Source organism: Cercospora beticola, chromosome 4 (assembly GCF_033473495.1).
Source record: "Cercospora beticola chromosome 4, complete sequence".
NCBI classification, from domain to species: domain Eukaryota; kingdom Fungi; phylum Ascomycota; class Dothideomycetes; order Mycosphaerellales; family Mycosphaerellaceae; genus Cercospora; species Cercospora beticola.
Genome location: NC_088938.1, coordinates 593,818 through 619,542, shown reverse-complemented (window position 1 = coordinate 619,542; position 25,725 = coordinate 593,818). Strand labels below are relative to the sequence as shown.

Here is a 25,725-nt window from a genome sequence, read left to right as displayed (position 1 = left end):
CTCGATGCGAGTGCGATACGCTTATGCGACGAGGGTGCTGGCAGTGGCGCTCTCGTATCGCCAGGTTGGTGGGAGAGCACCAACGGTCTTGTAGTAGCGAGAGAGGCGGTGGATACGGGACTCGATCAGAATGAGGCGGAACTTGCTGTCCTTGTCCTTGCGGTTGCGCTCGAGGTGCTTGCGGACAGCGACGGCCTGCACTCCTGGTTAGTTCATGTCTTGCCCGTTCGTGATAGGTTCACGCTCACCTTCTTGATCAACATGTAGAGGTCCTCTGGGATTTCTGGAGCGAGGCCTATTGTCTCTCTGTCAGTCTGTGACCAAGCAGAGGCATAAAATTTGTGCATGCGCATTGCAGAGGCATTGTGTGTATTGTAGTCCATCTTTTGCGAGGCGGTGTTTCCACTGGCCTCTATGATTTTCTATTTTCACACCGGGGCGACGAGTGGAGGTGTTGGCATACCGTTGCCCTTGAGGATACGGAGGATCTTGTTACCTGCGCAGTACCAGTCAGTATCATCTCCTGCCTTTCTCTCGCTGACAGTCGGCTCTTACCAGTGACAACCTTGACCTGGGCAACACCGTGCGAGTCACGGAGAACGACACCAATCTGCGATGGAGTGGCACCCTTCTTTGCGAGCTTGCAGATCTGGTCGACGACCTGATCAGGCGTGGTCTTGAGCCATGCCGGAGGAGCGCGCGAGTATGGGATGGCGCTCGAAGAGATACCCTTTCCGTTGCTGTGAAGACGACCCATGGCGGCGGTGGTTGTCGGGAGGAGTTGTCGAGGTGTTCGTTGGGTGCTTGCGGTCTCGAAGTTCAGAATTGCCCGCGCCCACCGTCCACACCTGCTCGAAATCGAATTTGAGTCTTGGCAGCGCTAACCCGCTTTGGTGCTAAACCTTGTTTCGTGCCTGCCTCACATGCACCACACTTCACCCTTCACTTTCAGCGGGTCGTCTATCTGGTGTTTTAGCCGTGCACTATTGTCCTTCTCCAACTTCACTCGTCACATGCCCAGTGTAAGCAGTACTGCTTTCACCATCTGCAGGAGTGCCGACGGCCTCCGCGCGGCGTTCCGTTGTGAGACCATGTGCGGCAGCGTGTGATTGCAAGTGCCACCTCTGTTTGCTGCACATCTGAAGGCGGCGCGCGCTGTGTGGAAGGGCGCTGAATGAGCACATGAAATTTGCAGCACGCGTCGGTCGGTTGATTGTTGATTGTGAAGCCGCGTCCTATTGACTTATTCTCATCCCCCGCCCTCTCTTCCACTTCTTCACCACAACACCACCCACACTCGTTAAGCACTTGCTTCTTCCAACTTCTACCACTCCCTCCAGCACTCGTTAGCCCTCTCTTCCATTACACCCACCCATCACCAAACACCAAGAACCTCAGCAAACCCATCATCAACATGCAGATCATCACCGACCTGTCGCTCCTCGCCACTCTGGCCTCGACCGTCGCTGCCACTTCGGCTTCCTCGGGCTGCAGCACCGTGTCGACCACAATCACCACGACCGTCGCCACCATGACCGTCACCGTCACTCCGGGCGCTTCGTCGACTGCTGATGCCGGCACTGCCAGCCTGAGCCACAGCACCTTCACCTCGGGCACTTGCTCGTCCAGCATCCCAACCACCAGCTCGAGGTATGTGTCGCGCGGACAGCAGCGCTTGTTGCACATCGACTCTTATTGACTCTTCCGCAGCTCCGCCGCTGCCTGGACCTCGACCAAGCAGGCCCCACCAGCTACGACCACTCCTTGGTCTCTGTCGACGTAAGTCGCCTCCTTACAGACCATTTCCTCGCACTCGCTAACCACCTCGCAGCTACACCAGCTTGGCAAAGACTGGCACCACTACCGTCACTCAGTGCGTCGCTGGTGCCCAGCAGGCCGGCGTCAACACCGTCCCGGGCGCCAACGGCACCACCTACGTCGTCTGCGCCGGCGCTCCGCACCCGACCGTGAGCACCATCACCGGCAAGCCCATCGCTGATCCTCTCGGTGGCAAGCAAACGACCACGGCGTTCTCCTTCTACCCAACCGGTCACGCCAACTCGACTACTGCCACGACTGCTACCGGCACTGGCAGCGTCCACACCACTCCAACCGGCATCGTCCCATTCACCGGCGGTGCTGCTTCTCTCGACGGCAAGAAGGCTCTCGCTGCTCTGGCTGCCGTCGCCATTGGCATGCTCTTCGTCTAAGGCGGCTGCTGCCTGTCACGACAACGACACGCTTCCCCAAGCTACGAAAGCGGAGACTCTCGCAGATCTCTGCCACGACTGATGGATGCACTGCGTCATGCTTACGGCTTCACTACGATGGTTGCATAGGCGTTCTTTGATTTCTTTCCTCGATCGCGGCTGCGCGAGGAGCACAGCTAGAGGCTTCTACAGCGGAGGATTTTGAGCGTGCTCGAGACCTCCCAGAGGCGCATTGCGTGCACATTGCTGCTTGATACCACTCTGTACCACATGAAAAGCGACTTTGATTCCCAATTATTGTTGACTTTCAGCGATCGTCAAACCTCGGTTCAGCTGGTCGTTCCTTTTCCTGAACATATTCCCTCATAAGAGAGTGCAGGACCGCCTGTGGCCAGGGCTCAAGAGATGGGGCACGAAGTTGGGCAATATCCCCCTGCCCGGCCGATTCGACATTCGTGCTCTCTTTTCTTTTCTGCTCTCACTCTAACAACTTTCAACAGGTGCGTGAAGCTGCCCAGGCTCCTCGCATGTCCTTCGAACGTCTCATAGACCGCGAGGCGGCTCTTACTCGGAAGGACATGCAGTACGCAGGACATTCCAGACTCCGAATATGATCTTTGTCGCCTGAGGATGATCCAATGCAGCATCCCCAGCTACCTTTGGAGACTTTCGTCCCCGGTGTAGTCTCGGTTTGCGTCATGTGGTCAGGACTGCGAGTGTTCACTGCGGTAGTAGTAGGTGTCTGCGATGGCCCTTTGTCCGAGCGCTGTGAGAAGCCGAACAAGGCCACGAGTGAAGAATTTCACTTCGGCTTACTCTCCACCTTCTTCTGTCTCGTCTTAAACTCCCTCGGACTCTCCAACACCTCCTGCTTCTTCCCCAACAACTTTCCAATCACACCTGGCCCACCCCACATCCCCACCTTCCTCTGCTTCGCCCTCGCCTCGGCCTCCCGATACTCTTTCTCTTTCCCACCATACTCCGCCCCCGTTTTCGCCTCATAAACCCCAGCCCACCCAGCTTTAATCATCTCCAACCCAACATCCCTCTTCAAAACCAAAAACCTCCTCATATGTACCATTCCAACAACACGACCATACTGATCCTTCGCCAAAGGCAAAACTCTCACCCTCTGATTCAACAACTGTCCCGTCAACCACTTCAACGCATCTTGTCCATGCGGCTGCCCCGGTCTACCAAAATGTGGTAACTCTGGAGCATCAATCCCTGCGATGCGGACGTGGATTGTCTCATTGGAGAGTTCGGTGGGTTTTGTAGGGATACGGCGATACCAGCCCCAGCCTGCGAAGCGGCCTAGAGGAGTATGATATAGTCGGAAATTATCTGCGTCTCCTACGCGTGTGACGTAGCCGTAGAGGGATTTCTTTCGGAGTATTTTTGGGGAAATGTAGTCTGCTGTGCGGATGCGGCGGAGGTGGCGTTTGTAGAGGAGTGGGAGGCTGAGGGCGAGGGTTGCGGTTGCTGTGCACCAGGCGATGGTTCTCAGGTTGTGGGAAGATGATGTGGAGCTGGGCTGGTTTTGGAGAGTGGCAGCAGGACTTGGGGATGTGCCATTTTCGCTGGTTGTGCTTGGGTTTTTGCGATGGTTTGAGAGCTTCCACTCGCTCCAGAACCAGCCCATGCCACGAAGACGCGTTGTGAAGAGCACGAGTCGTGATTGAAGGTCGGGATGTTCGGCTTTGAGTTCAGCCGCTGGACCCACTTTGGTGAGCTTGGGCCTGGCATTTGGTTCCTGCTCCCTCGACTCTGCAACAACAACTTCGTCATGAAAAGGAACTAGAATGGGAAAAGAGCCTACAATAACTCCATTGGCTTACTAGTATTGTGGGCAGAACACAGGAGCCCAGAGAAGTGACAAAGTCATCGCACGACTTCGTCCACATGCCTGCAAGTAGCCCCAATGGTATCTCACAGGCAGGATGCACTAGTGATGCACGATTCCCAGGCACATAAGTAGCTCACAATGCTACGCTCAGCTCAAGTTTCGACACTAACAAAGGATGTCTTCGTTGTGCGATATCTGCTCGGATCTGGACGTCAGGAGACTGCTGACCTCACCAGATAGTAATGAAGAAACAGAACTTGGAAGCTTGGAAGAAATCGAAGAACGAAGTGAACAATGCGAGCTATGCAAAGTCATCCTTTCAGCTATCCGCTACGGGCCATGGGCATACAGAGGCAAACTCGGCGAGGAAGACGGCTTCGTCCTCGTGCCTCTCTGGACAGTGGCTCTTCAGTGCAAATCCGGTGAAAACGAAGACCCCATCAGAGCGTACAGGCTTCATATCTACACGAATGAGTTCGAAGATGCTGGAGATGTGATGCTCGATGCTGAGGACTCATTCCGCATCAAGCGGCCTGGCATCGGTTATGGAAGACGCGTTGCGCCAGAAACTATCAGCTACGATGTCGTCAAACACTGGATCTCTACATGTGAGAAGAGCCACGGGGAGTGTAATGCCACGTATCGATCTGTGCAAGCTGTTCAACAGTTGCCTGAGCAGTCACTTCTGATAGATGTGAAGAGGCATTGCTTAGTGCAAGCTCCTCAAGACGCCAACTACGCCGCTCTCAGCTACAAATGGGGCGATGCCAAGCAATATCTCACCCTTCAGCAGGAGTTCCCAGATTTGCAGATCGAGGGGGCACTGACTTCGCGGTCTCTACCGTCCACGGTCCGGGATGCGATCACATTGACCAGGGAGATCGGACTCGACTATGTGTGGGTAGATGCACTCTGCATCATACAAGACAGCCCAACACACAAGGCTGCTCAGATTGGTCAGATGCATCTGGTATATGGCTGTGCCACTGTGACTATAGTTGCAGCGTCGAGTGCTGATGCCAACGATGGCATGGTAGGTGTCAGCGGCAAGCCACGAGACATCGTGCAAGCGTCGACGACCATCGATGGGCTTCGCTTATTCCCGCGAACGTGCTTTTTGGGCCGGATCATGAATGGCTCCGAATACAATACACGTGCTTGGACCTATCAAGAATCGTCGCTCGCCAGAAGAATCCTGTACGTGACTTCAAGAGGAGTTTCAATGCTATGCTGCACTACACTCTTTAGTGAGGAAATCAAGCTTGAGAACGATGCATGCGATACACGAGACTGCCAAAAGCACTCTTTGAATATGGCTACCGAACAGAGAAACGTATGGCGAGAATTCATCGGCAAGCAAAGAAAGCAAAAGTCCACATCCGGATGTACAGAGGCCTGCAAGATGCGGGTCAGGCAAAGTTACAACGAAAGCAGACTTCCCAACCTGCCCAAGCCAACTCATACGGCTGAGACCAAGGACTGGTCTGGCACGTACTTCAGTGCTTGCGAAGACTGTCTAGCATTCAATCGACGCAGCGAAGCAGAATGGCTGATGTATCTCGATGCGGTCCGAAGCTACACTCATCGACAAATGCGATTCGAATCAGACCGCTTACCAGCTTTTGCGGGTATTGCTGGAATCTTGGCAGACCAGTATGACACCAAGTTCTTGTTCGGTCTTCCAGAAAAGTACCTCGAGTTGGCCTTACTGTGGGCGCCTCGCAAGCAATTAAGCCAGCCATGTCGCAGAGACGGCCTTCGAGGTATTCCAACCTGGAGTTGGGCTTCGCATGAGATCTCCGCAGGGTATAGCGGGGACAACTGGCTCACGACTGAAGTCGATTGGTATCGAGCCCATGGCGACGGAATCAAACCTGTGCACAGTCTGAAGACGTATGGAACTCACGCTCTCCTTCGAAAGGACTTTCACAAACCTGTCAATTTGCTCGATCTCAAGAATCATGGCCTGTTACCACTGGACGATACTGCACTCTACGGCTGGGTCCAAAGCTCCTCGGATTTCTTCCTCAAGGACTTACAAGTTCATACCGCGGACCAGAAACCTGTCACATCAGCATTGGGATATGTACGATTCAGCGACGTACCTCCCAAGTACGATCTCGATTATCAGCCTGTTGAGGTTATACTGTTATCGCGCAGTTATCATACGCCGATTCAGAATGTCTACGACGAGAATTGGGATTTACAACCACATACTATAAATCTTATTGTCGTGGAGAGAGACGGCAACGCGGTGAAGAGATTAGCTAAAGCTGATATCAATGATGTCAAAGCATGGAAAGACGCGAAGAAAGAATGGAAATTGGTCAAATTTATTTGATTGTGAGGGGCAGAGCTACTCGATCGTCAACGTGCGTACTTGTCAAGATCATACCTCAAGCGAGATAAGTCAAATGTATTTGACTATGAGGGCCAGAGCTACTCGGTCGTCAACGTGCGAACTCATCAAAATCATATCTCAAGTGCGATACCCCAAGGTCCAGAAAATGGACACAGGTACTCTGCATCAACAGTGAGCTCCCGGTCAATCGCCCGCTGGACAATTATCGACGTCATACCTCCATTCCCCAGAGCATTGAAGAAGTTCCGAACTCGGCCAGCGAGATCGTCCATTGGATGGATATCCCCATCATGAAGGGCTGCACCATCGCCAACGTCCTCTCTGTGCACAGTGAGATGAGAAAACCCGAACGCCGTCACCGAATAACGCCAACAGAAGGCGTAGCGTGCGTCCGCTTCCAAGAACTGGTCCATGAGGTCCGGAAAATTGAAAATTAACCAGCCAAGTGTATCTACTTCCTCGCCGGAACCGACCGTCTCGAGGTCGCGGTCGCGGATTGAATCGACGTATTCGATGGTTAGTTCGCGAAGAACAGAACCTGGAATAATGATTGGGTGGTCCATCGCTTCAAGCTGTAGTAATCTTGTTGTCAGTTCCGCGTGCGCTTCCATTGCTGCTATAAGATCCTCGTCATCAGAGTTTTCTTCGTCAGATTCCTCTTCGGTATAATGATAAAGCGTGACGCGGCATGACGGGCATTGAGAATTGCAGAGTTCGTTTTCGTTCACCCACAGTTTAAGACACTCGAGGCAGAAAATATGGCCGCATGGTGTTTGGGTGGCTTCTGTGAGAGTTTCGTAACAGATGGGGCAGTCGCCGCGGTCTGAGTTCTGCTCGGGAAGAGGCGTTAGGGATGCGAGGTATTCTGCTTTGGTCAGTTGTTCTGCCATGGTGGCCTGTTGGTGGTGGAATGAGGTGAACCAAGAGGTGTGTGGGGTTTGCAGTTGCAGTCGTTGTTGATCGTGTATGGGGCTGCGCTGCAATTTGAGGAATTCTGTTCTGATCTGGTCAGTCTAGGAGCGAAGGTATCTCGATTATAACAGTAGAGGGAGTAGGGCACAGTCGGTCGCGACATTCATTGTCTAGGAACAAAGTGAATGTGCCCGTGAAGAAAGAGTGATCAAGGAAGTTGAAGAGAATTGTAGAAAGGACACAAAGCCTTTGTTCCTATATGCTTTTGGGACGAAGTACGGGATGAAATGTTGCGGGAAATGGTCAAGTCTGTATTGAGTGCGATTGTGGCGACTACAGCTACATTCTACAACCTCTCTGGCCCGAAGCATACTCTACTAACACAGAGCGATCATATCTCAGCATCCTTTCGAGATAGCGTCGGTCGGGGCATCTTATTCTACATCCTAATCGCAATCTCGGCGTATCACCTACTCTACAAGACTCTACAAAACGATCGGATTATCGACAGTGCCAAGCTCTGCGGGCGCTGCTCGTGCTGCTCGTGCTGCTCGTGCTGCTGGTGCTGGTGCTAGTGCTCTCGCTGCTCGTGCTGCTGCCGGTGCTGCTCGTGCTGCTACTGGTGGCGGCGGCGGTGGTGGTGCTACTGCTGCTACTGGTGGTCCTGCAACCACCGCAGGCTCCGGCTCTTCCCACTCATCATCTTCCTCGATCTCGGCCTGATAGAGCGGGGCGCGGCAGCTTGGGCAAGAATTGGACATATCCTTGAGCCACATCTTGATACACTTGAGGCAATAAATGTGCTTACACGGCAGCTGGGTGGGATTCTTCATGTTCTCGAAACATATTGGCTGTGAAAAGTAGTTAGTATAAGGTCCCATGATGTCTGGATTGAGGATGCTGTACTTACGCATTCTTGTTTGTTGAGCGGCTTGAGGGACTTAAGGAAGTCGGCCTTGGTTGGTTGTTGGGCGGCCATTTTGTCTGTTGAAGTGGGTTAGTGGTATGTTTGGTTCGCGGTCGGAGTTGTTGATAATCGTGGACGGCTGTGCTGCGGTCTTGGAAACTTTCTACGATCTGGTCAATACTGGCTCGAGTTCGGGGAGGGAAGCTGGCAGATATAAGAAATGCAGTGGTAAGCAGGCAGTGATGGTCGTCGGAGAAAGTTACTGTCCGCACACAACGTGAATGTGAAGGTGAAGAAAGACCGATTAGAGAGATCGTCTTTGGCGATGCAGGCTTTGAATTGTATTGTGTGTTTGAACACAAGGACTTTGTTCCGAAAATATGTCGCGGGGCAGGACGAGTTTATGCATCGTTGGTTCAACTTCGAGATGCTAGAGTAGGTCAGCGCATGATTACTTAGAGAAGAGGAGAAGAGAGGCATTGCGTATGGGTGAGATGTAATTCTGATGCGGTGTTTTTGAGATAGTTCATTGATCATACTTGCGCCGCGAATACTACGTTGCAGAAACAATTCGTAACGCACGCCGGACTCCAGCCATGCTGCTAAAAACGAAAAAACAGACTGGTCAATAGGCCTGACTGGTGTAAGTGCTAATTGGACGGGGTCGCGTATGGAGTTACTTCACTGGTCCTTCCAGTAAAGCATTTTCTTCCATCCATCATCGGCTTCGACCCATCTGACCTCCATATCTTTCTGGCGCATGTCGGCCTCCTTATCAGCCGCACGCATGTACCAAGATTGGCCATTTGCGTCGTAGACCTTCCTGGTCCAGCCCTCCTTGTCCTCTTTGAGCATTCTATGGTTTTCCCTCTTGGCCGCTTCCTCGGGACTCATGCCGAGCATAGCCATTTTCTTGAGGTCTTGAGCCATATGCTGCTGTTCCTTTTGCTTCTTCAGCTCGAGACTAACGCCTGTTGTGGCAGAAGTCTTTCCTCGAAGAAGGTTCTTCTCCCATCTGCTTTCTGCCAAGCTTGGGTCGTCGAACATATCGTTGCCCTTTTCGTACCTAGCATTGAATGCGGCAAGTTTCTCTTTGGCGTCGGAGAGGACCTTGTTGGCTTGGGTCTCTTGGCCACGCTTTCTCAGAACGGCAGCTTGGACCGCAGCCACTTCGACTTCGCGTTCGAGCTTGGTACGGGCGGCTTTGCATTGCAGCTTTGGGTTGAGAGCCTTGTTCTGCACTGCTTGGGCGCGGGCTGCTTTGAGCTTTTCCTTTGCGTCAAGGACTCGAATGCGGCGGGACTCAGGGCCTTCCTGGATAAGGAGAGGTTGCGGCTCGAGATCCTCGTTGTCATTGAGAAGAGAGTCTTTGGCGCGTTCGAGTTTTTGGAAGAGACGGTTGTAGAGTTCGACGTGGGATGCATCAATGCACTTGTCTGGGTGTAGGACCAAAGCAAGTTTTCGGAAGGCAATATTGATGTCTTTCTCGGTTACCTTGGTCTGGTAGTACAGTCCAAGGATCGAGAGTGCATCATCGTAACTGTCCACTTGTAGGATTGCGCGGAGTGTCGCCGAGTCGATGGTGTCAGGGAAACTCATCTCTGGCAGGGCTCCGCCAGCGGAGGCGCTTTGCTTGAAGTTGAAGATGTCTGTTCCTGCAGACACGGCTTCGAGTTGTGCTCTCTTGAGTCCTAGAAAGCTTGTCATCGTGGGCGAGCTGAAGTTCTTGGGGAAGTGAATGGAGTCCCAGGTGGTGGTACTTGTAGTCGCCTGGAGGTGAATTGTACAAGCACTTTGACCTCAAAGGTGGACCTTGTGTGAACAATGAGGGATGGCTCATGCTGAAAGGTCCTTTGGGAAAATGGCGCAGTCCCTTTAACAAAATTCTGGCACAATATTATTGTCCAGCTTTCAGGTGCATTAATGTGCTGACGTAATGATTTTGAGGACAGACTCAACCAGAGGAAGGCCAATTTCTAATTGACCGCCGGAGTGGCCTCAAGGTCACCAGGCGTAGAAGATGTACAGGCAGATGCCAGAGTTAAGCACAAGTATTCCTTGTGATGGAAATGTCGACAGAGGGCCACGTGTGTCCTTTGAAGCTTGCTATTCATCGACAATTCGAATGTCCTTGGCATACAATTGCGCTTCGGCTTGGGGGATAGAATCAGTCTCACAAGTGTCGGTAGGTGTGCCGTGCATCTCTGTAGGTACTTGATGGATTGAAGATGGATTTATGCTGCATCGCCTACGAAATCCGACTCGTGGTGGCACGCCACTTTCTTTGTTATCAAGCGATTTGTGGCGCATGGTCAGGGCCAACGCGAGCCAACGAGTCCATGGGATTCTTTGCGCAGTACTGGAAGCATTTCGGTCATATCAGGGGCTTTAGAGTGTCGTCAAGGACGAGTGCTGCTGCTGTTGCGAGTGGCATGTTGTTGCTGAAGTGCAGGGACTCGGCTGCCACTCCAGCGACATCGGAGGCAGCTGCGCCCGACCATAGAGCTGCCCATCAACATATAACACAATGGCCCTGCAAACCGGACCTTCAATGTAATTGTCATCCAGTCTCTCCTGCAGAATATCAAGCGATCATGAGTGCAGTGAAGAACATCGTGAAGGCGCTAGAGTCTTTCACCAGGTACTCCTTCCACATTCTCACTCCACATAGTCTCGCTAAACCCATAGTGTAGCTGTGATGTGGCAGATGCCCTCACAAAGCTGAAAGTGCCTCACGGAGGTTTCCTGCCAGGCCTGACGATGTGGTCCCCGAGACGACAAGAAGGCCCAACCAAGATCATCGGCCCAGCATACACAGTCAAATATGTCAGGAAGAACTACGAGAATGACCCCAAACCAAAAGGTCACTACATCGACACTGTGCCTGAAGGACATGTGTTGTTCATTTCGGCTCCTCCAAAGATGATCAATGCATGCTACGGCGGACTTATGAGCACACGAGCACAATATCTGGGAGCAGCTGGCACAATCATTGATGGCCGGCTGCGAGATCTCCAAGAGCATCGCGATCTCAACTTCCCAGTCTTTGCCAAAGATGTCGGTACAACAGCACCAGCGGAAGTTGCTCGTGTAAGCGAAATTAATGGCCCTGTCCGCTTCAACAGCGAGGAACAAGATTCATATATCAACCCCGGAGATATTCTCATCGCCGACCTCAATGGAGTTGTCTGCTTGCCCAAGGATCTTGCAGAGCAGGCTCTTGACCTCATTGCTTCCCAAGTTGAGGCTGATGAGAACGTTGCGAAGGACATTAGAAATGGCGTGCTTGTTGGCGAGTCAATGAAGAAGCATCGAGCGAACGTGAAGCAGCCCAACTGAAAAAGGTGAATTGAAGGAGCGTCATCAATATGCCAATCAAGATTTGGGTTTGCCCACATTCCCGATTCCCAAATGCAGTTCCACTTTCTTCCGTTACACACTCTCACATCACGTCGAGATGGCGAAGAAGCTCTCGCCAGCAATTGCTTCCGGCTGGTTCGCCACTAACGTCCAAGATTGCGCTAGATTCCACTTGAAGCGGGGATACAAGACATCTGCGTACGACAAGCATCCAACTTCATTCACACTAGACGGCAGCATCAAAAACTAGAGTCTCGACCGCGCCCCGGCAGCAGTATCGACTGGCATAGTTGCGAAGACTGTCAGCGTTTTCAAGTAGAACTGCCATGCCTTGCAGTGAACATCCACGAGGTGCGCCTCCAAGAAGGCCCGGAAGGACTCTCGGTGGCCATGCAGCACACGCTGCTTCTGCGACGGTGCCTGTAGCGCGAACATTCATGCGAGCCCGAGCGTTCTGCGAGCAGGCTATCTTCGCAGGCGAAGCCTCGGAGTTGAGAACTCTTCGTGGCGCAATTCTTCTGCAGCCTCTCCGATCTCAGTCCTAGCATTCGAAAGCCTCGAGGCGGCGACGGCAATCACCGTGGGCCACTGATTGCGCCTACGTTGACGCTGACCACGTATGCCGCTGCGAAAAGGCTGATATTCACTCCACTATGGCCGCGTCGCCCACGTCAGCCGATGCCAAGGCGTAACGTGTACTGGCAAAGCTTTGGTTAATTGTCTACGTGACATTGCTTAGCGACTTGCAGGAAGCTTGTTACGACCCACCAGCGCATTGGGAGCATCGCGAAAGTGTTGTTAGCCTGGTCTGGGCCACTTTTGCTTCATAGGTTGTCGCTTCCGGGAGCCGACTTGGGTTGTCCCCCACCCCACCCGACGCCTTTCTCTGCGCTGAAGCACATCTGCGACGTCGATACTGCGCCAGCCAAGACAACCTCGATCCATACAGATTACAGATTTTGCTGATGACGAGGATAGGCTGAACGTCGTCGTCGCAAGCCACAAATGTGGATGCTGTCTGCAGTCGCCGTTGCAGATCCGGAGCCGCGACGCACAAATGCGATCCACCAACAGCACATTTCCCAATCGAATGGACTTCAATGGCCAATGATCGACTCTCCTTTGTCAACGTCCGGAATGTCCCCGTTTCATGAACGAAGTGGCTTGCCTGTTTCGACATAGCCAGCCGGCTGGACTTGTCACGCAAGCGTAGTTCAGCAAGTGCGACCACGACTAACACTCTCCGAGGAAGCATCGCCTTGCTTGGCAACACAGGAGTTGATCAATCTCCAACGTGGTCCGGCGCATTACGCGGCTCAGAATCGAGTGTGGAACATAGTATTTGAACCAAGTGAGTATATGTAGTGGTGTAGAAACACCATTCCTTCGATCTGAATCATCAAGCAACCGCAACACTCTCAAACCAAAATCTTCAAGCCTCCTTTCACCATGGCACCAATCACTTCTCTCCTCACCCTGAGTCTTCTCACCATCGACTCTCTAGCCCATCCAGGTCACAACGTGGCCGAAGAGGCGGCAGAGCGTGCAGAGTTCTTCAGATCTCTCAAGCCTCGCAGTGTCCGCTCTTGCGCCAACGAGCTGAAGCGCCGCGGCCACATCGAGCAGTCACTTGCCCGCCGTCAAGCCTTTGCTAAGCACGCTCGTGCAAAGCGTGGCCTTGCGACTGACAAGCCTCTCGTCCGCCGTGACTTTGCCGACTACAACATCTCCCATGCTTCCACTTCAGGAGTCAAGTTTGGTGATGATGAGACGCTTCTGTTCCAAGACAACTCAAGCTGCATCCTTCAGCCAGAGGTCACTCAAGGTGCGTAGTTCTGACATTAGCTTGGAGCGGGATCTCAGCACCAGTCATCTTCTCCCGCAAACTTGTCAATAGTCTAACCACCCGACCAGGCCCTTACTATATCGATGGCGAACTGATTCGCAACGATATGTCCGAGGACCAAGAAGGTGTCCCTCTTTTCCTCGACGTCCAGTTCATCGACACGTCCGACTGCTCTCCCGCCCCAGCCGTCTACGTCGACGCCTGGCACTGCAACGCTACAGGAGTCTACTCCGGCGTAGCAGCATCCGGCAACGGCAACTCCGACGACACCACTAACCTTGACAACACCTTCCTCCGCGGTCTGCAGCAAACAGACGTCAACGGAGTCGTTCAATTCGAAAGTATCGTCCCAGGTCACTACACCGGTCGCGCACCACACATCCACGTCTTGACCCACAACGTCAACTCGACCATCATCCGCTCCAACGGCACCCTCCTCGCCGGCTACGGAAACTTCACCGCACACGCTTCCCACGTCGGTCAGATCTTCTTCGACCAATCTCTCATTTCCGAAGTCGAGACCACAGAGCCATATGCTAGCAACACGCAAGAGTTGACACTCAACTCCGAGGATAGCATTCTCGGCGAGGAAGCAGCGGATATGGATCCTTTTGTCGAGTACGTTCTCATTGGAGACTCGATCGAAGATGGAATTCTGGCTTGGATCTCGCTCGGAATCGATACGAGCAGTGATCAGGAGATTACTTCGGCTGGTACACACTACAAGGAGGGTGGTGTTGCGAATGAGAACTCCGGAATGGGTGGTCCAGGAGGCTCTGGTGGTCCAGGTGGCAACGGCACTGCTCCTTCTGGTGCGCCGCCAAGTGGTGCTGCGCCTTCTGGAGTTTAGATGATCGAAGTGTAAGATCATAGAGACAAAGAGGCTAGGTTCATGGAGGCTGTTATTTGGCATTGCCATTCGGTCATGTTTCAGTCATTGGCGCACATATTGAGAAGAAAAATTGTTGATAGTCAAACAAAGTTCTATCAACTCTGTCGAGACTGGTCACTGTTCACCCCCAATCCTGTCCAAAAGATCCGTACAAATCACCACATCATATCATCAAGCCCGAAATTCTTTAAAACACCCCACCACAGAATCAAACTCCCCTCAACCAAACCCAACAATACACTCAATCTCATGCCTAATACCCCCCAACCGTCTCCTCAAATCACTCGCATCAAACCTCGCAACCAAATTCCCCGCTGCCGCTTCCATCCCAACATCAACATCGTTTGACTCTAAATCCCCGCAAAGCGCTTTCGCCTCCATAGCAGCTTTCTGCTGTAACCCAGCACACCTCACACCCCGATCAACGCGTTCTTCTAATGTTGAAACATAATTCGCTACGAGACGGAGTTCTTCTCGGATGGCTTCTGTTTCGGCGAAGAGGAAAGCTTCTTGGTGGGTGGAGCCGAAGAGTGGGATGTCTTGGGGGAAAGGTATGTCGGGATCTTCGGAGGTGTTGTTGTATTCGTCTGATGAGAGGAGTTGGGAGTGGGGATGGGGGAGGGTTGTGAGGGGAGGGAATTCGATGCTTTCGAGGATGGGGGAGTCTTCCTCTTCTTCGGAGGGTGATGAGGAGGAGGTAGGTGATGTGGGTGTTGTGGGGTGTGGTTTTGATTCGTAGGGATGTCTTGAAGATGCGAGTGTGGAGTGGGAGAAGCTATCGGCGAGGCTGTACCAGTCTGCGTTCGCATCGGTTTCTCCTTGTGATGAGATGAATGCGGCTTGAGTCCACATTGCCAGGTCTTGGTTGTTGTAGAGATGCTCGGTCATTTCAGGTGTCGTGCATGGAGGAATCGGCAGTCCGTGGACATAGTCGCCGAATGTTGATGAGGTGCTGCTGCTTGGAGAAGAATCGCTGAATGAAGACCGTTCCACGTGAACGAAGCTTGGTTTGGCGGAGACTTGCACGGGTGACCCGATTGATGAGGAAGTATCCGATCCGGACCTGCTGATTGGTGTCACAGTGATGTTGCGCATGGTCTTGCGTCCAGCTCTTCGTGAGATGCTATATTGGCAATCGTTGCCTTTGGATCGACATCGCAGACAAGAAGGTCGTTCTCTTGTGCATCGCACTTTAGCAATAGCACAACAGTCGCAGCTCTCTTTGAGCTTAGGTGCAGATCGTCTTCGTCGGCTCGTTGTTTTGCTAACTCCGGTAGACATGGTCGATGTTGTTGATGTGATAGTAGACATGTTGTGCTTGAGTCGTAGGCTTGGATCCAGTTCCAAGCAACGTCGGGTCACGAGCGTTGCGTCTCGAGCTATAATGTAGAGCAACTGTAGTGATCGTCAACCCGCGTGGTCCTTCGGGTTCGGGGTTCGATGACCGGGCTGCAGTAGTAGTAATGAGGTCCCCGAAAGGAACAGGGAACGCGGACTCTTCACTTTCTGACGTGATGAAGGAATACTGCAAAGACAAGGCGGTTCGCAGTTGCGGTGCTTCGACGCACGCGCTGCATCGCGGAAGACACTCATACTTATCATCACTACTCAACTGCAAGCATCCGCAATTTTGCGGTATCTTGGTGTAAAATGCCGCGACACAGAATACCCCGGATAGAAAAGGCAAAACGTGGGTGACCTTGGGGGCGCAGAGAGCTGCAAAGCGAAACCCAGACCACTGACACCCCGACCTGCACGCCAAGCGCCCAGCACCTGAGACTCGGTTAACGAAATGCGCCGAAGGATCCTGTGCTTGTTCACATCCAGAAAGATCCGCGCTCAGATATCGCTGAAACGAACGAGACCAACGTGCTGAACCCAAGTCACAACGTGCTGAACCCAAGTCACAACGTGCTCGACTTGTGGCCGTCGCGTGGTTCATGCGGCATGATGCTTGGTCGGCAGTTACTCGCAGCGGTCGTTGGTTGAGGTTCCAGGCTTGGGTCTCATGACGGGAACCACCGAACATCTCTGGGCTGCAAAGTAATATTCCATTCGGTGCTGCAGTGAGCAGACACATGTTCCAGCATGCCCGCAGTGACGAGTGATGAGTATGAAAGCGCTGTTGGTCGACCCAGCGATCCGAAATTTAACACATGAGCATGATATGGACGAGAAGAAACTGGTTAACAACGATTGCCAGGACCGACTCTGAATTTCTGCATGTCGTTTTGAACTTTTCTTGATTAGTGAAGCAGCTCATCTCGAAGCTGTCAGGTACATTTTCCGATACTAGTACACGATGTTGGATCATGGCTCGTCAACGACCTGCGTCGTTCTTCCGCTCTCCCCTGCGGTTTCCTCGGCGGTTAGTGCCCTGAATCCATCAGCTCCAGTCAAGCGCACAGCGCCCGCTCTGACCAATGCCTGGCTCAAATCATCAAGCAGATCCTCCAAGTCCTCAATACCAATGCATAACCGGATGATGTCCTCCGGGAGAGCGCGCTCTTTCCGCGTGGCTGGGTCGATACTCGCGTGGCTCATGCGGCAGGGCATGGAAATCAGCGAATTGACACATCCGAAGGACACACTGATGCCAAAGAGCTTCGTAGACTCGACGATCCGTTCCGAAAGTGCGATGGAGCCCGTCTCGAAAGAGAGCACGGCGCCAGCACCGCGCGCTTGGCTCCAATGCAGCTTGTACTGGGGGTGAGACTTCAGTCCAGGGTAGCGAACCTTGAAGCCGTGGTTCTCCAGGAACTCGGCAATGGCTTGCGTATTCGCTTGCTGCTTGTCCATGCGAATTGCCAGAGTCTTAACACCACGAAGCAGCAGCCAGCTGTCGAAAGGTGCAAGACCACAGCCCGTGCTGTTGATCATGAAGTAGAACTTCTCGCCGAGTGCAACGTCGTTGACACCAATGACGCCCGCCATGACATCGTGGTGCCCCGACAGGTACTTGGTTCCAGACTCATAGACGACGTCGGCACCTAGATCGAGAGGGTTTTGCAGGTACGGCGACAACATAGTGTTATCAACTACGACCACGATGTTCTTGCTGATTGCGTGTGCAGCAGTGGCGATTCCATTGATATCGCAAATTTTGATCAGCGGGTTCGTGGGTGACTCAAGCAACACCATGGTCGTCTTTTCAGTGATCGCGGCCGTCACGACCTCCAGTGTCGTGGTGTCCACATGCTTGACCGTGACTCCTCCATGCTCTTTCAAGTACGTGAGAAGTCTGTTGGTCCCGCCGTACAGATCATCTCCAGTCACGACCTCGTCGCCGGGCTTTAAAATCCTGGTGATGACGTCGAGCGCGCCCATGCCTGATCCCGCCACCAATGCACGGTTGGCGCCCATAATCTTCGCCATGTGTCGCTCGAGGTGCGTCCTCGTCGGGTTGCCACTGCGCGTGTAGTCATATTCCTGGCCGGGACCACCTTTGAAGGTGGCTGACTGGTAGATGGGGACGCTGCTGGCGTTGTACTGGTCATTGCTTTCGGTGTAGACCAGCTCGGTCGCAAAGTTGTAGCGACGACCGTTGCGCGGGGTGGAGGGAGCAGGCGAAGGTGGCAGGTCGTGACCATCGAGGTCAATGTGCTTCAAGGCCTTGCCGTTGCCATTGGGAAGGTCGCCGCCGCTCATTTTAGGAGAGTGGTAGTTTTTTACCGAGGACTAGAGACCTCAACAGCTGGGGTTTTAGGTGGGTGGAATGATGGGCAATGAAGTCTGGAGGAAAGACTTCAATGCTTAAAGGATCTTTTGGTAGGTGTGTGTGCGGTGTGTGAATGTGCGAGCTCAGGAAGATGTCGGCCAAGTCATTCGAGCTGCTGACTCTTCCCGATTGCGTGATGGCGACTTTCTCCGATCGCGGGGAACTGGCCGCACGGACGGCATGGGAAGAAATATGTCTTTGAGATGCACTCAAGATACTTCTGTACACCACTCTATAGGTCTGACAACAGGTAACACGTGGCTATATCTTGTGCACCTGCACGACTTTCCTGTCCTTTCCAACAACTAATCTCAGCTGCTTGCCCTTTTCGCCTCCAAAAATACCGTTCCGCAATACATCCGTATACAGCTCATAGCACGGATAATAACCATCGACAAACTTGATGACTTGCTCCTTCGACATGCCGGTTCCTTTTGAGGATCTCATCGCAGCCTCTTGCTGCTCTCGCCAGTCGTAAACATATAGCGAATCTTCGGCGTCACTGTCCCATTCCGTCAGCAGTGTATCTGAACTGACAAGTGGATGACTTACATGTGGATGAAAGCGCCAAATTTGTCTGTTAGAGCGTCGTACTCGCGGAGCTTGCTGTTGACGAATAGCACGTCCTCTAGCTTCAGCTTCCCTAGCCGCCCAGTGTAGTTCCCGCTCTCTGCTTCTTGTCTCGCCGCTTCCCACTTTCGCTGCACTTCTTCATCGCTGAGCGCGCGGAAGCCGACACACCAGCCTTCGAACACAACTACTTCTACTGGGCTCTGACTCGTCGCGTTCACAGTATGCCAATCTGATTCGGGCCTGCGGTCTCCTGCACCATTGAATTGAGACTTGTCGTAGCTTGGGACCTTCACGTTGGAATCACGTTTCGCCAGTGCTTGGAATAGCTCAATACCGGTCTTGACATCGTGTGTCGAAGGCACGCCTCGGTGCTGCACGAGCGGGTTTGCGGCATGCGATTTGGCAAGAGCTTGTTGTTGATCGTGAGGAAGGTACAGATCATCTATAGACAACACCAGCGTGGGCAAACTGTGGGGAGGTTGTGAGAGAGTGTGATGGAGGGTTTCCACCTGCGAATGTCAGTTTTGTTGTCCGCATGGTGTGTCCTTCAAGGTCTGAGAGACTTTGGTCTTAAGATAGCTCTTTCGACTTCAATTCTCCAAAGGTGAGAACGACCTACCAACGTAGTCTTGCCTGCACCTTGCACACCATTCAAGCCCAGGAAGAAAGGTGGGGGTTGTTCGCCCTCCTGCTCATACTCTTCCTTGTGCGACTTGAGCCGCTCGAGGATGAAAGGTATGCAGTGCTCTGACTTGTCGTCGATGATCTCCGGCATAGCGCAAACTCACGTGTCCTGGTTCCGTGTCTACCATACGCAGCTGCAACAGCTTTGCGGTTTTGAGCATGTGAAAGGGACAACCTTGCGGCTGAGAGAATAGCCGAGCCAGCACCCCGTCAGCCTGCAGAGCATCGTGCCTCATGACCTGGGGTGCTTCTTCATATGACAGTCCACAGAGGAAGCAGATGCCACGCCAAGCTCATCGCTGTCATCTAGTCACGAGCAGTGTGCCGTGCAAATGCAGATCTTGTGGTATCAGCATGAAGCCGTCAATGCCTCGGTGGACTTGAGAGTGCCTTCGCACGACGCAAAGAGGTCGCGGCAGACTCTCGAAAAAGCCGGCAGATGACGTTCTCCAGTCTGTTCTTGCCCACGCCGGCCACATGCGGCGATAGTACGGGAACAAAGAAAAGAAGACAGGACCACGAGTATGATGGCTGTGGCTCTGGACATCCACAGGTGAGAGAACATGTGGATGTGGCATTGCATGCCGGACGTGATCAGCCGAGGTTCGTGGGTGCATCATCGTCGGCACGCGCTGCTGGACGTGAGCAGAGACCAGCAGGGTTGCTTAGACAATTCCCAAACATATCGCTTCTACCTCGCGGCCACCTGACCTTTCTTCCTCCCTCACAATCAACGACTCCGAGTCGACCCTTCTTTCTTTCTCTTCATCCTCCCAATCACCACATCTAGACCGCCAACATGGGCGAACAACTGCGATGGGACGGCCAGACGGTCGTCGTTACCGGAGCTGGTGGAGGACTCGGCAGGGCATATGCTCTGTTCTACGGCAGCAGAGGCGCCAATGTCGTGGTCAACGATCTCGGAGGCAGCTTCAAGGGCGAAGGTGCCAGCCAGACAGTGAGCATTAGCGAGGAAGTGCAATGTCCATGCGAAATCAACTGACAGCGGGGCGCAGATGGCACAAAAGGTTGTCGACGAGATTAAGCAAGCTGGCGGCAAGGCCGTAGCCAACTACGATTCCGTCGAGAATGGCGAGAAGATCATCCAGACAGCCATTGACAACTTTGGCCGCATAGACGTGCTCATCAACAATGCCGGCATTCTACGCGACATCAGCTTTAAGAACATGAAAGATGAGGATTGGGATCTGATTATGAAGGTGCACGTTATTGGAGCATACAAATGCGCACGAGCGGCGTTCCCACACTTTAGAAAACAAAAGTACGGCAGGATAATCAGCACTTCCTCGGCTGCGGGTATCTTTGGAAGTTTCGGACAATGCAACTACTCTGCCGCGAAGCTCTCGCAAGTCGGCTTCACAGAGACACTGGCAAAGGAAGGTGCCAAGTACAACATCATCGCCAACACTATTGCACCCATCGCTGCTTCGCGATTAACTGCGACAGTGATGCCAAAGGAGGTTCTGGATCTGCTGAAGCCTGAGTGGATCGTGCCAGTCGTGGCAGCCCTTACACACAAGGACACTCCTGCTGAGGAGACCGGTGGTATCTTCGAGCTTGGTGGTGGTCACGTCGCCAAGTACAGATGGGAGCGCTCGAATGGTGCTCTCCTCAAGGCAGATGACACCTTCACTCCAGGAGCCCTGCTCGCCAAGTGGAAGGACATTGAAGACTGGACCAACCCACAGCACCCAACTGGGCCAAACGACTTCATGACCCTTCTCGAGGAGGCACAGAAGCTCAAGCCAAGCCCGAAGGCCCAGGAGCTCGACTTTAGCGGCAAGGTTGCTGTTGTCACGGGTGGCGGTGCTGGTCTGGGTCGCAGCTACTGCTTGACCTTTGCCAAGTATGGTGCAACTGTTGTTGTCAACGACCTTGCAGACCCAGAGCCAGTCGTGCAGGAGATCAAGAAGCTTGGCGGCAAGGCAGTCGGTGTTCGATGCAGTGCCGAGGACGGAGAGAAGGTGGTCAACGCCGCAATCGACAACTTTGGCCGAATCGATATCCTCATCAACAATGCCGGTATTCTTCGCGACAAGGCTTTCCACAACATGGAGGACAAGATGTTCCAGCAGGTCTTGGACGTCCACTTGCGTGGCACCTATAAGGCCAGCAAGGCTGCTTGGCCTCACATGCTTAAGCAGAAGTATGGACGTATCGTGAACACAACCTCCACCTCAGGTATCTATGGAAACTTCGGGCAAGCGAACTACGCAGCTGCCAAGTGCGGTATCCTTGGTTTCTCGCGTGCTCTCGCTCGTGAGGGCAAGAAGTACAACATCTTCGTCAACACCATTGCACCAAACGCAGGCACCAACATGACTCGCTCTATCATGCCAGAAGAGATGGTACAAGCCTTCAAGCCCGACTACGTTGTTCCTATTGTCCTCATCATGAGCTCCGACAAGATGCCAAGTGAGCCAACTGGACGTGTGTTCGAGAGCGGCTCTGGCTGGGCTGGCGAGACAAGGTGGCAGAGGACTGGCGGTGCACAGTTCCCAGTCGATGTGGAGCTGACTCCAGAGGCAGTCAAGGCAGCATGGGACAAGATTGTCAACTTCGACGACGGCCGTGCTGACAACCCACACGACGTGTCGTTCGCGAACGACAAGATCCTAGGCAACTCCCAGAACCGGTCCAAGAAAGGTGGGAAGCAGTCCAAGTCATCTGATGACACTGACTACCTGGCCGTGATCGACAAAGCTAAGAAGGCGCAGGCCGAGGGAACGGAGTTCGTCTATGATGAACGCGATGTGATTCTCTACAGTAAGCTTGCCGCAATTTTCTCCACTGGCACATATTCAGCTAACGTGTTTCGCAGACCTGGGTATTGGAGCCAAGCGCACTGAGCTCCCTTACGTCTTCGAAGGCGATGACAATTTCCAAGTCATCCCAACCTTCGGTGTCATTCCTCCTTTCAACGCCGTAGCACCCTTCGACATGAGCACCCTCCTACCTAACTTCGACTTCCGACAACTGCTCCACGCCGAGCAGTACCTCGAAATCCGCCAATTCCCTCTCCCGACAGAAGGCACCCTCATCGCTTCCCCACGCTTGATTGAAGTGCAAGATAAGGGCAAGGCCGGTATTATCGTTTACGGTAGCGAAACAAAAGACAAGAACACAGGCAAGGACGTCTTCTACAACGAGTCAACAGTCTTCGTGCGTAAGGCTGGTGGTTTCGGTGGACAAAAGCAAGGTGGCGACCGTGGTGCTGCAACCAAAGTCCACAACCCACCAAAGAGACAACCCGATGCCGTCGTGGAAGAGAAGACTTCTGAGGAACTGGCTGCCATTTACCGATTGTCTGGTGACAGGAACCCACTGCACATCGTAAGTCCTACAACAATCCACCCCCTTGTACTACTCCATCCACTAACGTGTTCCTCAGGACCCCGACTTCGCCAAAGTCGGCGGCTTCGACGTGCCCATCCTGCACGGCCTCGCATCCTTTGGTATCGCAGGCCGAGCAATCCTGAACACTTTCGGTCAATTCAAGAACATCAAAGTCCGATTCGCAGGTGTGGTGCTTCCTGGACAGACACTCGTCACGGAAATGTGGAAAGAAGGGAAGTGGGTCATCTTCCAAGTCAAGGTCAAGGAGACGGGCAAGCTTGCTATCTCGGGTGCTGGTGCTGAATTGAGAGAAGATGGCTCGAAGGCGAAGTTATAAGATTGAGAGATTAGTGGGCGATGGTGACGATGCTTGGGTCGTAGAGAATCTGTGATGCATTATGATGAATACAGACAGGAATTTTGATGTTACTTTTATGTTAGGAAAGCTTCATGTAGTTGACTAGTATATTTTGCTCTAGACGGATACCCGTTTGGCTTTCATCGTCATTGTTGTTGGTTTGCTGATAAGCAACCATGCGACCTTGTCTTCGTTGCCAGAAGACAGACATTGCTTGACGTCTCGTTCTACGAGGGTGAGCTAACTACACGCGGCTAGACGATCGCCTCTCAGCTAGACAACAGCTCAGCATGCCTTCTTCCAGATTACACGACCTTCCCACCGACACTCAAAAAGTCGCACCGCCCCAAAATGGTATCGACATCGGCACATGCGACTCGAATCATGCGGTCAGCTGTCCCCTGTCAACGAACTCAACCAGGGTATGTTGGCTGATCTCCCCATGTTCCCTTTCCCCGCAGCAAGCTGTCACTCGTCGCAGAGACAATCAATGCACCGCAAGCTGCATGCAGGTACGTATCCTGTTCACAAGCTCACCTTAATGGCTAGTGTGCAAATAAGAAGGGAGCTCGACGTCGCGTTCGCGCATGTATCCCAGCTAGAATCTGAGGTCCCTTTTTGCACCTGTGAGAGAAGAAAGGCGGGGTGTGGTCGAATGCGAGGAGGATGTGGTTGACCGGACCGAGAGACAGTCCGATGCTGAGTGGGAAAGGTTTCGCTGACAACGTTAGGTTGAAAGGAAGAAGATGATGATTATAAAACTGAGAGAGGATGAGAGGATGATCAAACAGGACTATACCGACTTCCTTCGCGGGATCCGACACGATTTGCAGTATTCAGCGGCTTCCCAAGCAAATGACAGCTACCGCATGCGGATGCAGGTGGACCAAGTACCAGGATCTTGCTTCCCAGCGACCACACAGCGTGCGGCGAGAAGATGCTTGCCCCTCTTTACTTGCATCCGATACGCCGCTGAAGGTGAGGAGTAAAGGCGAATGACTATCGGTGCCTGCGCCGAGGAGCGTCGATATTGTCGACAAGGCAAGGATAAAAAGATATAGCTTGCATGCAGCTCGTCTCCCTTCTCTTGTAGCTTGTGAAACGTCAGTAGAACTTCTCCGACCAGGCATTTTCGAGCTCATTCATATCTCCCACGATTTTGCGAAACGCGTTAAGGATTCAAGATGAAGGCCCTCATTTTCGCAGGCGTGGGCAAGTACAAGGTCGTCGACAAGGAAATTCCCAAGATTGTCGATGGCACAGATGCTATTGTCAAGATGCAGCGCACCACAATCTGTGGTTCGGACCTGCATATTCTGCAAGGTCATGTCCCGACTGTGACCGATGGCCGCACACTGGGCCACGAAGGTATCGCAGTGATTGAAGAGGCAGGATCCGAGGTGAAGAACTTCAAGAAGGGAGACCGGGTATTGATCAGATGCATCACCTGTTGTGGAAGTTGTCAGTTCTGCAAGAGAAGGTACGATTGCGATGGCGGTTCTTGAGTAACGAGGTGGAAATTGTCGCTGACATATGTTCTGCTGCAGCATGGCCGATTCTTGTCGAAAGGCAGGATGGATCCTCGGTCACACCCACGACGGAACACAGGCAGAATACGTCAGAATTCGATACGCCGACACATCCCTCTACAATGTCCCCTCAGGTGTCGATGACAGGACGTTGTTGTCTTTCAGTGATATTTTGCCAACAGGATTGGAGGTAGGTGTCCTTCGCGGAAAGGTCACGCCTGGATGTACAGTGGCTATCGTCGGTGCAGGTAAGGATTCGGATCCTCCGCTTGCTAAGCTTGCCATTGACTGTGTTCGTAGGCCCTGTCGGTCTGTCAGCTGGCTTGACGGCCCAACTCTACGCACCTCGCAAGCTAGTATTCTTCGACATGGACGATTACCGTTTGTCTGTCGCCAAGAAGATGGGCGCCACACACGTTTACAATGTCAAAAATCTCCAAGGCTCAGTTCGTGAGCTTGCGGCTGAGCACTTTGATGAGGTCGACGGCTTCGACGTTGTCATGGAAGCGGTGGGCATCCCCGCGACATTCAACATGTGCGAAGACCTAGTTGGCCTGGGAGGCCACATCGCAAACATTGGTGTCCACGGAAAGAAAGTCGACTTGCATATCGAGAAGCTCTGGATCCGAAGCACAACCATTTCGATGGCTCTTGTCTCTGCGCATACGATCCCGACTTTGCTCGACCTTGCTGCCGCTGGAAAGATTGATGCCAGCGCCATGGTGACGCATGGTGAGTTGGTTCTTGTCGTTCTCGCGAAGGATACTAATGCTGACCTCACTCGCAGACTTCAAGTTCAAGGATATCGAGAAGGCTTATGATCACTTCTCTCGTGCTGGAGAGACGAAATCACTCAAGGTTAGCATTGAGTTCTAATGTCGTCAGTCCGTATTCTCCGTGTCCGATTTGGTGTCCAACTGCCGAAGATATGTACATAGTCGATAGGTATCAATTGCACTGCCGAGCGCTGTCGGAACGGTCTTGGCGGGTGGGTGTTGCTCGTGGCACCAGGGGCTCGCCGTCTGACGGCGTCAGTCGGAGATCGTGATCGTTCAGCATGTGAGAGAGGCAGAGCAGGACGATGTATTCCTGTGTCGGTGGTTTGTGCCAAGTCGTGATCCGCGCGGTGCGGTGCATTTTAAATTAGTGCATATCCGCTAGCATCTCCACA

General features: G+C 52.9%; 14 protein-coding genes across 14 annotated transcripts; 6 read left to right on the top strand and 8 right to left on the bottom strand.

The window, feature by feature from the left end:
- Positions 1-21: 21 nt before the first annotated feature.
- RPS13 (40S ribosomal protein uS15) lies at positions 22-757 on the bottom strand (the record flags this gene model as incomplete). Its single annotated transcript, XM_023596748.2, has 4 exons — positions 22-195; positions 249-295; positions 464-496; positions 556-757. The coding sequence occupies 4 exons, from the start codon at positions 755-757 to the stop codon at positions 22-24; spliced, it is 456 nt and encodes a 151-aa protein (XP_023452241.1).
- A 657-nt stretch (positions 758-1,414) lies between these two features.
- On the top strand, positions 1,415-2,210 carry RHO25_005876 (uncharacterized protein; the record flags this gene model as incomplete). The annotated part of the gene is made up of 3 exons (XM_023596747.2): positions 1,415-1,650; positions 1,711-1,779; positions 1,832-2,210. 3 exons carry the CDS (start codon positions 1,415-1,417, stop codon positions 2,208-2,210), a joined length of 684 nt encoding a protein of 227 aa, XP_023452238.1.
- Positions 2,211-3,012: 802 nt separating this feature from the next.
- On the bottom strand, positions 3,013-3,852 carry LCL3 (putative endonuclease lcl3; the record flags this gene model as incomplete). Its single annotated transcript, XM_023596746.2, has 1 exon — positions 3,013-3,852. The coding sequence occupies one exon, from the start codon at positions 3,850-3,852 to the stop codon at positions 3,013-3,015; it is 840 nt and encodes a 279-aa protein (XP_023452239.1).
- Positions 3,853-4,231: 379 nt separating this feature from the next.
- On the top strand, positions 4,232-6,397 carry RHO25_005874 (uncharacterized protein; the record flags this gene model as incomplete). Its single annotated transcript, XM_023596745.2, has 1 exon — positions 4,232-6,397. The coding sequence occupies one exon, from the start codon at positions 4,232-4,234 to the stop codon at positions 6,395-6,397; it is 2,166 nt and encodes a 721-aa protein (XP_023452236.1).
- A 131-nt stretch (positions 6,398-6,528) lies between these two features.
- RHO25_005873 (uncharacterized protein) lies at positions 6,529-7,308 on the bottom strand (the record flags this gene model as incomplete). Its single annotated transcript, XM_065602712.1, has 1 exon — positions 6,529-7,308. The coding sequence occupies one exon, from the start codon at positions 7,306-7,308 to the stop codon at positions 6,529-6,531; it is 780 nt and encodes a 259-aa protein (XP_065458784.1).
- A 507-nt stretch (positions 7,309-7,815) lies between these two features.
- On the bottom strand, positions 7,816-8,309 carry RHO25_005872 (uncharacterized protein; the record flags this gene model as incomplete). The annotated part of the gene is made up of 2 exons (XM_023596744.1): positions 7,816-8,181; positions 8,241-8,309. 2 exons carry the CDS (start codon positions 8,307-8,309, stop codon positions 7,816-7,818), a joined length of 435 nt encoding a protein of 144 aa, XP_023452237.1.
- A 609-nt stretch (positions 8,310-8,918) lies between these two features.
- RHO25_005871 (uncharacterized protein) lies at positions 8,919-9,944 on the bottom strand (the record flags this gene model as incomplete). Its single annotated transcript, XM_023596743.2, has 1 exon — positions 8,919-9,944. The coding sequence occupies one exon, from the start codon at positions 9,942-9,944 to the stop codon at positions 8,919-8,921; it is 1,026 nt and encodes a 341-aa protein (XP_023452914.1).
- An 887-nt stretch (positions 9,945-10,831) lies between these two features.
- RHO25_005870 (uncharacterized protein) lies at positions 10,832-11,576 on the top strand (the record flags this gene model as incomplete). The annotated part of the gene is made up of 2 exons (XM_023596742.2): positions 10,832-10,878; positions 10,931-11,576. 2 exons carry the CDS (start codon positions 10,832-10,834, stop codon positions 11,574-11,576), a joined length of 693 nt encoding a protein of 230 aa, XP_023452912.1.
- Positions 11,577-13,046: 1,470 nt separating this feature from the next.
- Positions 13,047-14,293, top strand: RHO25_005869 (uncharacterized protein; the record flags this gene model as incomplete). The annotated part of the gene is made up of 2 exons (XM_023596741.1): positions 13,047-13,422; positions 13,512-14,293. The coding sequence occupies 2 exons, from the start codon at positions 13,047-13,049 to the stop codon at positions 14,291-14,293; spliced, it is 1,158 nt and encodes a 385-aa protein (XP_023452080.1).
- A 261-nt stretch (positions 14,294-14,554) lies between these two features.
- RHO25_005868 (uncharacterized protein) lies at positions 14,555-15,430 on the bottom strand (the record flags this gene model as incomplete). Its single annotated transcript, XM_023596740.2, has 1 exon — positions 14,555-15,430. One exon carries the CDS (start codon positions 15,428-15,430, stop codon positions 14,555-14,557), a length of 876 nt encoding a protein of 291 aa, XP_023452771.2.
- A 1,215-nt stretch (positions 15,431-16,645) lies between these two features.
- MET2 (L-homoserine-O-acetyltransferase) lies at positions 16,646-17,983 on the bottom strand (the record flags this gene model as incomplete). Its single annotated transcript, XM_023596739.2, has 1 exon — positions 16,646-17,983. The coding sequence occupies one exon, from the start codon at positions 17,981-17,983 to the stop codon at positions 16,646-16,648; it is 1,338 nt and encodes a 445-aa protein (XP_023452034.1).
- A 331-nt stretch (positions 17,984-18,314) lies between these two features.
- On the bottom strand, positions 18,315-19,401 carry RHO25_005866 (uncharacterized protein; the record flags this gene model as incomplete). Its single annotated transcript, XM_023596738.2, has 3 exons — positions 18,315-18,555; positions 18,606-19,135; positions 19,246-19,401. The coding sequence occupies 3 exons, from the start codon at positions 19,399-19,401 to the stop codon at positions 18,315-18,317; spliced, it is 927 nt and encodes a 308-aa protein (XP_023452077.1).
- Positions 19,402-20,109: 708 nt separating this feature from the next.
- FOX2_2 (bifunctional hydroxyacyl-CoA dehydrogenase/enoyl-CoA hydratase fox2) lies at positions 20,110-23,004 on the top strand (the record flags this gene model as incomplete). The annotated part of the gene is made up of 4 exons (XM_023596737.2): positions 20,110-20,268; positions 20,327-22,097; positions 22,153-22,664; positions 22,723-23,004. The coding sequence occupies 4 exons, from the start codon at positions 20,110-20,112 to the stop codon at positions 23,002-23,004; spliced, it is 2,724 nt and encodes a 907-aa protein (XP_023452076.1).
- A 1,205-nt stretch (positions 23,005-24,209) lies between these two features.
- On the top strand, positions 24,210-25,430 carry RHO25_005864 (uncharacterized protein; the record flags this gene model as incomplete). Its single annotated transcript, XM_023596736.2, has 4 exons — positions 24,210-24,505; positions 24,573-24,802; positions 24,855-25,286; positions 25,342-25,430. The coding sequence occupies 4 exons, from the start codon at positions 24,210-24,212 to the stop codon at positions 25,428-25,430; spliced, it is 1,047 nt and encodes a 348-aa protein (XP_023452075.1).
- Positions 25,431-25,725: the final 295 nt, after the last annotated feature.